Below are 14681 nucleotides of genomic sequence, written 5' to 3'. Positions count from 1 at the left end.
GGAGTTGGCTGTTGCAGATACAGCGCTGCACTTGACCTTTTCCCATATTCTGCAGTATGTGCACTGAAAGCGAGACAAAGGTTGCGAGCGAGTCTGCGTTCAGAATAGATGTTCACAGAGCTCTCAGGCCTCGAACAAGTAAATAGGATTTTTTTTTTTTTTTGCGTGCATTTAAAATTCCATCTCAGATGCTCATGTGGGTGTAAACAAGGCATGTTCAATTTAATGTAAATTGTATTTCACACAGTATGCTAATTGTCAAGTCATGCTGAGAAAAGGTGTCTGATATATGTAGTTCTTCTGAAATCAAGAGTCCTCAAAGAGCAATTCAAAACTAACTGCCTTAAACACCACTTTATATTTTACATTTTATACAGATATTTAATGTAATGCAAATTACTCATAAAATTGTCTTGAGTGTGTGTAAGTGAATATGACTGTATTCCAGTATATAACTAGCCAATATTGCATATCAAATGGGAAACAGGACTGAGAACTATAAACTTTAGGTTTGTTCACAATGAGAACGAATCAGTTTAAGTCTACGTGTAATTTTGATGTGCATGGCAAAAATAAGTTTATATTCATACATTTGCCCTAGTTCTCTGTGATTGGAATGGGTTCCCTTTACAATATTATAATACTTTGTTTACAAAACTATGGTATTGCTTTGAAAATGGGGATCAGAATGAGATTTCTTATTAAAAGTCTGTCCAGTTCAGAAACAAACACACACATACACAGATATCTTACGGGAAAAAAAAATCGGTCTAAAATGTGCTGCCAATTTGAAATAATTTCTATGACGCCCTTCCCCTGCCTAGTGGTTAAAGGAAACAGATGCTTGTCTAAAAATGCATAGCCTTCAAGGGTTTGTTCACTGGTGACTGTTGAAGGACAAACTCCATCTGTCAAGTATGATAATAGTGCAACACTTCAGTACAATCAGAGTTGAGGAATTCAGATATTTATAGATAATACGAAGGTTTAATATTAGGGAATAAAGAATATTTTCGGTGGCAAAGGTAATCTTTTTTCCTCAAATAACTCATACAAGACAAATCTTGGCAAACATATTGTTTGTGGGGATAAATTTAGGAGGTTAGGATGCTGAGCGATCCAGCGTGCGAAGCATGAATATTTTACAGCTACATCAGAAACAAGAGATTAAAAGCTGTCCAAATTCTGTGCCAGACTAGGATGCGTCTGGTAATGAACTGAACACAAGCCAAGGCTATCTCAATTGTTACTTAATAGTTCTATGGCTTTGAAAGTTTGTTTTTCCACTCCAATTGACTGTTGGGCATGATGTCATTCGTGTACCAACTACCTTGGACCTGAAATCAGTTTTCAGCAGATAAAAAAAAAAGTAATCTTACTTGTAATTCTTCTAAAACCAACATTAAGGAAGTTCCCAAGACATTCTGCAACTATTAATAAATGATGTGATTTAAAATATGCTATGACATGGGTATATGTATGTTTACATCCATGTTTAATTTATTTTATTATTTTTTCTTTGTTTAGGTGAATTATAAAATCATCAATTCTTTGTACATCTCTTTATGTTCTATATGGTATTTTTCAACAGATGCAGAATTTGTGTACATTACTGAAGGTGTAAATGTTCTATATTTCCAATGAGTTTCTCCTTAATAAAACTATTGCCCCATCACATGGGATTTCTCATATTTCTTGCATATAAGCAGATGCATTAAAACAGCAAGGACTTCAAGAAATACATAGGCCTGCTCTGTCTTTAACTTTGACAGATGTGAGACTCTACCTTGACCCGTCTCTTGTGAAAGGAATTCAATCTTTACATTTTAAATTTAAATTTAAATTGAGATCTCTGGCAAACTAAACACATTACAATTACAATTTCAAGTTCACCTTACAAAAGCAATGTTCCTGCACAGCTCTTTCATCGTGTGTTTATTACATCTCTATTTTCCACTGCCCACTGTTTTTGCAGCCCTACAGTCATGCAGCTCCTCCGTCTCCTACAAGGTTTGAATATCATTACCGTTGGGGCTGATCTGTGTTACACTGCGGGGTTAACTTCATCTTTCTAAATGGCACCAACATAGTCAATAAGTATTTTGCTTAACAGAGGCCTTTTTTCAGACCAGATATAAATTCAGTTGTTATTTTATTTAACATTTCAAAGACAGCACTACCAGGACCCGTGTCACACTCAGTAGTTCGTAGTGCTACGGTCACAGACAGACAGCTGTCATTTTTATGCAACATTCCTTTTTAGGGTGAGACTGTTGGACTTGCAGAAACTTTCCAAAAGAAATAAAAGGAGGACACTTCTCCTGAGTATACAAACAGCGGGAGTCTGTGTTGAGACCAATGGTACAAAATGTTTCTCAAAATCCAAACAGGAAAAAAATATTGTACCGAAATTCCATACTTTATTGAATATGTCCAAAAATAGAAAAAAGCTGAGAAAAGGAGGATAGTTGAAATCAAATCCATTGTCACTTTAATAGGTATTTTGTGTCCATTGACAATATTCTCACAGCACAAATTACTGTGGTACAAAGTACATATATTAACATGAAACTCATCAGCAAATTTGGCAATTGACGTTTTTAATTATGTTTTGCATTGCAAGAGCAGTAAGGCATCAATAATCTAGTCTTTCAGTCCTAGTCTAAATGAATCTACAACACAGTGCAACTTGACGATAAAAGAGTCAGACCTAGTATGTTGTGAGTGCTGCGGCACAGCCTCCAGTACCGCTCTGAGTGAGAGATGAAAGACCCTCTGATGCTCAGACCTAATGTGGTTGGTCTTTCATTTGAAACTTGAGATGCTGCAGCTATATTCTGAAATTCATTCGGTTTAAAGTGATTCCTTTTTTAAGGCCCACGCGCAGGCTTTAATAACACATGGCCGTAATTGCTTCAAATTAACATTAGGTTACTTGGACAGTGAATCACAGTAGAGACATTCTTCTCTATTGCATTGCCTTTCAAAAATCTGTGTGTGTGAGATGCCCATTAGCGGCAATGCAATCCTTACAGCGCTTACATACTGTTTGGAGCAATTCTGGGAGTAAACTGCTCATTCCACAGGTGTCCTCTGTGTACCATGCTGATGACATGTTCTCATTGTGCTGGGTCTGCAGCAAGCTTGGCAAATAAGCAGATATTCTACTTCTGTGACCTACAGTCAACCGGGATTAGTTGAAACTTGGAATCTGACATGAAATAGAACGAATGCTTTGAGCACCAAACACATGATTAGTCTGTCTTCGGAGTTGTATATCACTACTGTATATCACTACCATACCTCCACAAACCTCTAAGTAGGCCCGATATGAAAAGGGTTCAAAATGGTATTTAAAAAATATCCTACTTTAGTACCATACTGTACTGTACTGCCACCATCGGTGGAGACTCACCCAGCTCAATGTCCTGATCATCGGTGAGGATGAGGATGATGTTAGGGCGGATGTTTCGGCGGTCTCTCTGGAAACGTCCCTTCAGGCGCTGGTTGGACAGGAAGACGGAGCCATCAACCAGAGACAGGGATGCCAGCAGGACCAGCAGCCCGGCCCACAGCCCCCACGCTGCCATCTCACTGAGATGAGTGTTCACTTTCGCTGCAGGGCTCCTTCTTCACTGCTCTCAGATATCCTGAAATACAGCAAGAAACAAGTCTCTTTTAGCACATAAACACAGCCATGTTTTGTTTCTTAGGCTGTGTGAAAACAAGCAGTACATTTTACAACACCATTTTGCTTTTGATGAACTGGATGCTATAAAAACACACACACAAAAAAACATAAGTGATGACTACAAGTGGTTATAAACTAGAAGAATTGATACTGCTCAGGTACTGTCATCTAATATCAACCTGCAAATTAATTCCATTTCTCTCACCCATTTTCGATCCCTTATCATGAGCATATAAAATAACTTTCCAGAATATAAACGCAATTTGAATGCATTGATCCCCACCCCAGTCCCATCGTTTTACATTTTTATTGGCATGCTATCTATGCAGGGTTCAGCAGTGCTTAAATTCTGAAGCTAATCTACGGGGAGTACAGCGTGACTGCAGGATAACACCTGGAGGCAGACGGGAAAACACCTGAGCCAGAAAGCAGCTGCCTCACCGCCCTGCAATCTTGCGGTTTCCCGGCAACACGTTGCAGAATTAACATGGATCGCAAATTTGCATTCAGGCGGTTGGGAAACGCACCCATTTGCGATTTACATGTCTTATCCCGGTGTTAATGAACTCTCTTAGGCTTTTCACATCAATGAAGCATCTCACTTTTTCTAGAGAAGAACTTTCTTATCCTTAAAGAATGATTCCCTGACCTCAAGGCCCGACACCATTGCAGTTTACACAGTTACACAGAGTGTATCTGTTTTACACTCATACTGCAGTAAGTACTCCCTCTGACCAGTGTGTCAGCTTAGGATGTTCAAAGTTGGTTTTCAGTCATTCATATTAACAGATACGTTATTATAATGTATTGATTATTATTATTATTTTTATTATTATTAGTAGTAGTTATTGTAAAGGTAGTGAAGGCAGTAGTAGTAATATTACAATACATAGGATAACTAAATAGTATTATCACTTTTGTCTTACCCTTTATGTAAGAGTCATTGCAAGAGACTACACTATTGGTTGAGGAGGAGGAGAAGGAGAAGAAGAAATAATTAATTGGACTTAATATTCAGCACAGGAGTGAGCTGTTATTTAACTTAAAATGTTGCTTTAAAAGTGAGACCAGCTCTCGGGCACTCTTACCATCCAGGCGTAGTTGTGACAGATGCAGCCCTACAGCGACGATTTCAAAGAAAAGGTTCCATAAAAATGAGCCATTTAATGCATACCAATCATTTATTATCCATTAATAATGCATTAGCACAGGATCCTTTTCACTCCGGCATCTAATCATCATCTGACAATAAACATATGGGTAACTAGTGAGGTGCTAATGGGAGACGATCGCTGTATTTCACCATAATGAACAAGAATTAAGGAGAGGCAAGGGATATGGAGAGAAAATATAATAATTATGAGAAAGGGGGTGGGGAGTGGGTGGGTAATGAAAGCTTTGGAAATTGCCTGTCTACATTTAAGCATTGTCATAGCTGAGGAAGCCACTGCAAAGTTAAGAGTTCATAAACAATAAAAAAACTCGATTACAGAACATAATCATAAAACACCAGTTAGTGGAACTGTGGAGAAACATGAACTTATCTCATACTCCAGTCATGCTCAGCAAGTGTTATTTTCACTTGTCCTTGTTGTTTCTTATTTACTTATTATAAATTGAGTGGTCTGTGTCCTTTAGAGCCCACCTTAGACACAGCATTCAGGATTAATAGGATGGACTTCAAGGTGAACAGCAGTATGAAGAGAAAGAAAGAAAAAAAAAAAGTTTAGATTTTCATCTTGTATACTCAGGAGAAGTGTCCTCCTTTTGTTTCTTTTAGAAGGAATGGGTAAATGATGTATAATGCTCACTGAAGATCACAATCCAAAGCATTATAGGTTTGGATCTGAACTATGGCCATTGTGCCCTCACAGTTGGGTTTTATCACAGCAACTCATGCAATGGCCCTAATTATTGGACTGAATCGGCAAAACTCATCATACTCAATATGTGCACAGTGTAATCAGACGGAGGAGAGTGTTAAAGGCTTTAATTTAATTGACACTTAGTACAGCATGCATAAAAATCTGATTAATTCCTGCAGCTGAGGACACAGCATACATACTAACAAGAGCCCGGCTAAATCTGCTTATACTAAGTATGAATTTCAACAAGGTACTGGAGGTCAGATTGTTCTCTCTCTCCCTCACAGTTAAGCCGCTATTCTCAACATTACTTGACAGGATTCAGTCCATCTTAATTGTATACATGTTGGCCAAAGGCTAGGCTTTCAATGTTCACTTTAACAGGCTTAATTTACAAGGTCAACATTTATTTAACAACAGCAATACAGAACTGATTTGATAGATACAACTGATTGACAACATTTGCAAATCTATTTCCAGCCCAGAAAATCGAGACTAAGTTGAATCGCATATAGTCGTTTTCTTAGTCATGCCTTGCTGATGTAAGGGAGAGATAAGGCCATTGAAGTTTTGCAGTCTTTATAGTCACACATCAAAGAATCCCAGTTCAATCTCTGTGCCTTGGCTTCATCATGCTTCATTGATCATAACCTGATCATAACATCCGTTACTCCTGGGAGAACTTTTGCTGGGCTTTCTGAAACTTCCATTTATATTTAAATTGGAGGAGAGCACCTAAACATTATTTTAACACAGAATCAAAGGTTTATATACATTTCACAATTTCACATTCACTCTGTAGTATGTTTGTCTCTGGGATTTATGCCCCAGAAGCGAAACCAGCAATAGGTTTCAGTGCACGTTGAATTGGGCTGGAAATAATGCTGTAATTAATAGGCTATGTCAGTTCTGTGAGCGGAGCATGAATGTAGATGTTTGAACGATTCACTACAGGGCACTCATGACAGTAAAATTAAAGCTGGTTTCTGCTGCTGTGATGCAGGCTGTCTCACTCCTTCTTCTAATGCTCAATCATCACTTTCAAGTCATACCAAAAGAAGTGGAGCCTGTTGACAGTGCTTTGTCAAACCCATCGCGGCAAACTACGTCAAAATAAGATGTCACCCAAATTGTTATTTGCACCTTTAACTACAGTTATGAAATAAAAAAATGTCTCTCCACTTAAATTCTGTTCATCTCTCTCCCACTGAAGTTCTGCAATCAAAGTTTGTACCGATCTGTTACGTGTCACTGCAGTTTGCAAGATTTTCGCAGAACTTCGATGCCTACTGTGTGAGTGGCATGTGCTCAACTGTGAGACAGTGCTGAGAAAAGCAAAGCATGTAGATAAGCACTCCAGGAAATTCATATATTTACAATGCAGTCAAATGAACTTCAAACTCGTAACGTTTCAATGTCCCCAATATACTGAAATTCTGCAAAAACTGAGGAAGGAATTGAATTGACCAACAATCGTGCTTTTGTTAAGACCTGCCCAGCCGAGATCTCATGGTACATTTACTACTTTTAAAATTGCATTGTACAATTTCCAATTTATAAATTCCCCCAAATATTTATCTCTATATTTATCTACATCTGTGCATAGAATTAAAATTGTACAACCCATTAAACAGAAAAATACTGATCCCCATGAATAATTTATATAGTTTATAAATGTCATATGAAAATCTATAACAGGGATTCATCTCATAGCAGTCTAAATGCCAGCCATGATTTAATAAGAGTCCAACAGCTTTTCTTTCTCCTATGGGTTAAAGTCAGAGCAAATAAAATCCCACCCTTCTCCAACCTTTGTCAAATAATTAATTTAAATTGCAAAACAGGGGTGCCATTTATTTAACAGTTATTTTTACACAACAGGGCTCTAAGCAGACAAAATCCTTCCGTTTTTTTGTATATTTCTGCATAATCTACATAAAGCTACTGGTGAGTAACAAGAGACCCCGCTGTGTACATTTACAAAAGATGAGGGAGAAAAACAAAACACAGCCGAATGAGCCTGCACGACACAGTCAGCTGGTTATGGTCTTATTAAATGCTAAATGCCACTAATACGAGTGTTTTACATTTATTTAATCTGAAGCAGCCAATTAATACACCCCCCACCAGCAGCTCATTCCAAAATAACACAGACATTTATTATTATACAATTTCACTTTCCAGGCTTTCCCATACCTTGCATCACGACACAAAACGAAGTGCATATGTCTGAAAATGATTCAGACTGATATTTGTTATTGTATAATTCAGCAATTACCCCATCTGTTGTAAAGTCCAAAGTCTCATGATGTGAAAGCTGCTGGTATTGTGAATCTACTCTTTTGTTTTATATGTCCCCCCAAAAAAACAAATTAAAATCCTAACTAGAATGACAGTTATTTTCTTCCTCAAAATGAAAAACAACTCTCTGAACGCTGGTTTCTGTGAAGAGAAACACAAAACAGTAATTTACATTCTTAATAAAATGAAAAGTGCTTTGCTTGCAGTGCATGCAGAAGGCAGACATTAAGCACTTAATGTGAGTATGTAATAACACTGTAAATATTTACTGTCACAGATCATTTCTTACCCCTGGTTAGTGCTGATTTTTAAAATGTAGCTTTCATTTCATTAGTTTCCTAGACGAGCCTGTGAGATTTCCCATAAAGCAATTTTATCCAGATTACAATGATTTAAATAATAAATAAATCTTACATATATTTGGACAGCATTAATTTAAGCAAATCTGTGAATGATGATGATAATAATAATAATAATAATAATAATAATAATAATAATAATAATAATAATATGATGTTATAAAACAAAAAAGGCAATTGTGCATTTGGAAAAAGTAAAACAAACATGTAATATGGGATACAAACGCACAAGTCAAAAATCATAAAATATCTGGGAGACATTTAAATCTAGCAGTACCACTTAGCTGTTAAAAACAAAAACCCATATATAATATGTTACATTAAAAATACATAGCTGGCTCCTACATACATAGATCTCATGAAACAGCCTTATCGCAGTGGTGTGGAAATAAAGTCAACCCCTGGCACAAGTGTACATGTTCTTTCCCATGGATGGGAAAAAAAATATCACTGGCAAAACAAACTTTCCAACAGACCTGACTTCAGTTTATACGATAAGATGCATCATTTTATTTCCTTTATACTGTAATGTTTTTCTGCAGCAGTTTAACAGTTGTAATACAATAAAAAACAACCATCCGGGAGTTTTGAGATATAATATCACCCACACTAGCCACAGCGCCTCGGCTTTCAAAACAAAAACATGCACACAAACGAACAAAAACACATCTTCTCTTTTCTCCTCTCGCCCTTCAGCCCCTACAGTGGCAAGGGACGCTGTGTTACAGTCAAAGCTCGACATGCCGACTCGCATATTCCCTTGAAAAATACATGTTATATCAACATCACTCAAGCGATTTCATGGCAGGGTAGCTTCCTGTCCCGTATACAATACAGTGGAGCCCAGCAGAGCAAAGCTACAAACACCTGGACAGCTAAACCAGTGTATTCCCAGTTTCCAAAACAGAAAGTTTGTGGACTCTAGTACAGATTCCCTACACATCTGCTGAATAACTGGAAAATATTACATTTTAAGATGCACCTAAACAATATTCTAACCTGACAAACATTCACCAAACACTACATTAAGATTTCAATAAGCCTGACCTAAACCTTTCCTCCCGCTCCTGTCTGCTGCCTACCTCATTATGGTGATGCACAGCTCTCCCAAAGATGAATTGCCATCCGGCTGTCCATTTCAGAGGAATACAACAACACCCGGGAAACTAAGGTACCATTGCTGTCAGTGTAATCCTACCAGCAACGTGCAGTCAGTGAGAGAGTCTCTCAGTAGGTTGTTCTCTCCTCTCTCTCTCTCTCTCTCCCTCACACACTCTCTCTCTTTCTCTCCCTCACACACTTTCTCTCTCTCACGCTCTCTCTCTCTGGCTCTCTCACTCTTCAACAGCTGTGCGTCTTCTGCTTTAATTTCTGCTCTTCACTTCCCCAGCATCCAATCTCAGAGGATTGATGTGCTCTAACCTTGAGGTCTGCTGTTTTCAATTTACCAGCCTAATGTCTGCCTGCTCCAACCCCCTCCTGCACTCTCCCACTGCTCAGCATGCAAGGCAAGTCAGAGGGAAATAAAGAATGAGCGAAAGGGTGAAAGGAAGGCCGTGTAAGTATCATGTATGCTGAAAGAAAAAAAAAAAGAAAAAATGCCAGAATCCAAATATATGCCTTGAGTGATAGTAGTAATCTTTTAAGCCAAGTTCATGCTTTTACAAACTCTGAAGGCTGGAGGTGGGAAGCTGTTCAAATCAGTTAGATCATCCAAACTCTGTGAACTGGGTGTCCAGTTTGGGAAAATATTTTACGGTTACTTGGCGTGAAGACTATTTAGAAATCCAATGGCAGGTTGAGACGTCCGCCATTTTGTGTCCCCTTAATGAACTGCATATCCTCATATATATTGAGATCAGTTATAGGGACAAAACTGGATTTTTAATTGTCAGTTTCCATATTGTATTTGTAATGCAGTTTGTGGCTGGCCAACTATAGAATCTGACACAAATGGTTTAGGATTACATTCATACCCGTGCAATTTACCTTGAGAAAGAAGTAATACAAATTGTATATTGTGCAGAAGTCATCCCCACCATGTCTCGAACTGAATTGTTATTCATTTCTTGACTGAGGGTTCACTTATTTGAGAGTGTATTGTGCTATTTTTTCTTTGTACATCTGAAGATACCATCGCCCTCAAAAGAAGAAAACATGAATAACAGCATGTCAGATTCTTTGTGACCGGCAACCGGATAAGAAAGCAAAAGAAAATCAGTCCGAGAATTAGCATTTGGAATTGTATATATGGTACCTTATACCTTACCGTATGTGGCAGCTTACAAAGGAATTTAAGTATACTGACACATATCAGGGATAAGAACTGTGATGGGTGGTTTTGAATAAACACTAAGAAAACAACAACATGGAAACCTTTTACATACAAACCAGGCAAACCAAAAGTGCACTGTTCAGACTTTCTGAAAGGACACACCGCAAGTTGAAAGAACCTCGTTCTTATTTCCTAGGACAAAACTCCTCCACATTGACTGGCCTTTCCTTTTAATTAACTTAGTCCTTTTAGTCTCCTTATCGCACGCCATTACGAATTGCCACCCAGCGAGAATCCCACACGGGGAGTTCAGAATCCTATGAAAAGATAAGTCTGTAAGCGCAGAATGGCACTCTTCTATCTGAATGGGAAGGGGAATAGATTGCTGGACTTTAGTCGCCAGTCAATAACCCCAGATGAATCATCTCCCGAAACGTTCGCGAAAGAGATTAACATGTAAATTTTTATTACTGCGCCGAAATGGACGTGCGTGCGGAGATTAATGCATGTATAATTGAGTGTTTAAATGATGAATGGGTTTCTTGCCGACACAGCTGTGGATCTATACTGAAGAATGTGGATTTAATGAACCTTCGGTGGTCCAATGGAATTCTGTAGTCGAAAAGCCATTTATTTGATTGATAAAGTGCCATTTAAAATGATCTTTTCTTGGCAGTGAAACTCATTTCCTTTCTTCCTTGGAGCGAACACCTATGGATGGAACAAAGCCGGCGTCTCAAGTTTTATTTAGCGTGCGGGGATGGGCACCTACATTCATGTCGAAGGTTAACATCATTCAAACTGATGGATCTGCAGCTCCGGCCCGGGCTAAAAGTGAAAGCTTCTCATGCCTTGTTAGAGTCCTTTTCTTCCTCTCATTGGCAAACACCAGTGATTCCATACAACACTTGTGGGTATCAATATAAGTAGTACATGGCTAGAGGCTAGTCAAAGCAGAGATGGTCAGAGTGAGTCATCTATTGGCTCACACAGAAAGTACTCAGTGCTGTCAAGATGTTCCTTCCTACCAGCATCGGCAGCCAGGGCAGATAAAAGGCAAACTAGATATCTGTGGCACTGTGCTATCAGTCTACCTCTTCTTCTTATCGTTCCCCATCTACTCAACAACATCCAGTTTACCCCATTTACCCCTGTTACAGAGCATTGAGAATTACTATTTTAACAGACAAATGCAAATGTACTGAGCAAGACACAAAATGTTGATGCTACTTTATCCTATAATGTGTTCGAACTGAAATAATTATACTGTAGCAATCTGGGTCTGCCGTATGTGTGTGTCTATCAGTATGGGGGGGGGGGTGCAGATGCTTTGGGGATCTGTTTTAGTCTGAGGAATTATTCAGACAGGTTAACCCTCGCGTGGGAACAAGGGTGGTACCGTGATTGGGGAAGCTGTTCACAAGGGGCATAGAGTTATATAGGGGTGCCCGGGTTCCCGCGTGAGAGACTAGGCACAGACTGGGAATAAATTAAGTGTGGTTCCCCTCTGTTCAGAAATAAATCTGTTACAGGACCCCTGATTCTCTCTCATTATTTCTTGTTTTAAGTGCAATGGTGCATCCCGTAGCAAAGAGTGGAAAACGCTACAGTATAAAATAAATAGAGTGGGTGTTTTCTTTCTGTGATACATGAACTATTATTATTTTATATAAAAAAATCTAACCACTTACTACTTAAATAATTTATCTACTAAATATTCTGTGCAGGATTAAGACATTACTCAATTTAAACTATAAGACAATGTATTTATTCCCATTATAATTCTGCATATTAAAAATTCCTTAATATTGTCCCCTTACACCACCATTAGTAATTTATTCTTATACCTTTAAGTGTTTATGGAATTAGATTTGCAATGTACCACTTTCACATGATTAAGGAGTAATATGTAAAAATACACAAAAGTGGTTACTCAGCTAAAGAGTTTCTTCTTCTTCTTCTTCTTCTTCTTCTTCTTCTTATTATTATTATTATTATTATTATTATTATTATTATTATGTTGTTGTGTTGGAAATTAATTATTCAACAAAACACACTTATCCAAACTGAGACTTCGTGATTCTGAATACCTCTGGTCTGCCGTGTCTACCTTACTAATTATTAATCTCAAACACTGCTAAATTTTTCACTAGTCCTGGGACTTTTCAAAAGCAACTTATCCCCCAAAATATAATGGTGTGCTCTTGTAACTCTCCAAAGAAAGCCTATCAAGAGCTTTTTACATTTAAAAACAGAAATTTGTGCAGGAGGGCTGCACTTTGCCGTCTTCACAAAACATTTATTAGCTTAAATTGAGAGCTGACAACATCAATCAGCGGGACCCCTTTATTCTGCGGGAAGAAATCCCTCTTGGAATTTCTCACAGCTACAGGGAAAACAAACAAACAAATAAATAAATACAACTATGATGTCAGATAGAGCAGATAATAGATTGTTAATTTTTAAATGATATACATGAGTTAATATACAACATCCCATTGCATTGGTAGTTTTGATTAATACTTATTAAATCACATAACATAATAACAAAGTAAGCAAATTATGGATAGTCTAATTTTACGGATGACTGTCATGCAACTAATATAAAAGAGCAATATATAATAACAGAGCAGAATTAACTTGGCATTTGATGTTTTGTGGCGGTCACATCCAAAACCCATAAGGACTCATGAATCAGCACGAGGAGGCAGTACACTATTAGAATCCATCACGCAAAGGGTTTGACAGGGCAAAATGTAATATTCTAAGCCGATAATTAAGCATTCCTCAAACAACACTTGCGAGAAATGTCGCAGTGTGCTTTTTAGTCTTGAGTTACTTTCATGTTTTTTTGGAGTGTGAAGCTCGACACCTGACACATTTTGCGGCGTAATCCTTTTTTTTTCCTCACAACTACATATATATAAATAAAAGAGAGAAAAATCACAGGTGGAGAAAATAACTCGGCTGTCAAAAAGCATTATATAAGTACACACAATGGGCTAATAAGAAGAATAAAATATGGAGCAGTTCTGTGACCGGGATTCAGTAAATACTCACAATAAATCTGGAGTAATAGCCTTCAAAGCTCAGATTGGAAGAAAAATGTGCAAAGATAAAGCAAAATGTGTTGGAATCACAGCCATCCAATTGGAGTCAAAGATGAGACTGAGAAGCCCCTCCCACACAAACAGCCCCTCCCACATGCAGGCGATGTGACCACCTGGGGACGAGATCTGAGGGAGGCAGGGAGGGACAGGTATGGGGATGGGCACTGGCAGAGCATGCTAGACAGGGGCCTGATGGCTCCAATGGCCCGCAGCAGTTTCTCTCTGCTGTCTAAACCCATCAAAACCAATGGGGCATTTCACAATTCTCATTTAATTAAAAATATGAAATCCACACACAATTTTTACTGCAGGTGATAGCCAGGTTCTACTGTAACGATTTACTCATTTTATGTCCCCTACCTCCAATAAAAGTTATCTTCTCTTCCTGTATCCTAAACAGAGTTTTGACACAAAAAGAAAACCAAAAACTATTTAAAAATTGTAATAAAAACTAGAATGCAGGAAAATTACTAGTGAAAGTGGAAGAGTTCAACTGTTAGTTAAGACAAAAATTGCTTGTTTTGACTACCATATACGAAAAATAAACTACACAAAGTAACACTGTGCATCGTGTGCTTATACAAGGACCAAGTTACATATTATTTGATGGCAGACTTCAAAACCGCAGGCTCCTGCGAACAACTGCTCAGTAAATATTTGTCTAAATGCCACTGGGAGTCCTGAACACTTTCCTTTAATACTCTAAACCTGAAGAGGCTTTCCTGAACCTCCGTGAACATTGTCTAATCTGAATGGATAGAATATTAATGGCTGGGAAAAAGAGGAAGGGATAAAAAGGAAAAATGCCTGGGAGGAAAAACATGGATTCTTTTACGTCTTGAAGAGCAAAAGTACACTGCATACATTACTTATATTTTTAATCCAACCTCTAATTCAGAATGCGTATAAAATATGCAAGAGCCTACCAGCAAAATTCGGCTCCTTTGACGAATCTCCAGGTCTGAGTTTTGCCAGATATTTGCTATGAGCTCAGATCGCAAAAGGGATGAAAGTAACCAGACACAAATTTAAGGAGACGCAAAGCACAAAATCTGACATGTCAAATGATATCTACGTCTT

The 14681-nt window shown here is 38.0% G+C and overlaps 1 protein-coding gene across 5 annotated transcripts in view; it reads right to left on the bottom strand.

Annotated features, from left to right (window-relative positions):
* Positions 1–14681, bottom strand: part of sulf2b (sulfatase 2b) — a 112755-nt gene that overhangs the window by 27047 nt on the left and 71027 nt on the right. For 4 of the 5 annotated variants that reach the window (XM_066702488.1, XM_066702489.1, XM_066702485.1 and 1 more), the window contains one exon: positions 3416–3650. In XM_066702488.1, the coding sequence (XP_066558585.1) occupies positions 3416–3590 (175 nt within the window). In that variant the 5' untranslated portion in view covers positions 3591–3650. Of the gene's footprint in view, positions 1–3415; positions 3651–9298; positions 9703–14681 lie in introns of those variants that run through there. The other variant, XM_066702487.1, reaches the window with a different exon arrangement.

The sequence above is a fragment of the Amia ocellicauda genome, chromosome 4 (assembly GCF_036373705.1).
Source record: "Amia ocellicauda isolate fAmiCal2 chromosome 4, fAmiCal2.hap1, whole genome shotgun sequence".
NCBI classification, from domain to species: Eukaryota; Metazoa; Chordata; class Actinopteri; order Amiiformes; family Amiidae; genus Amia; species Amia ocellicauda.
The sequence above is the reverse complement of the archived record's forward strand: the minus strand, read 5'-3'. Positions and strand labels throughout refer to the sequence as shown.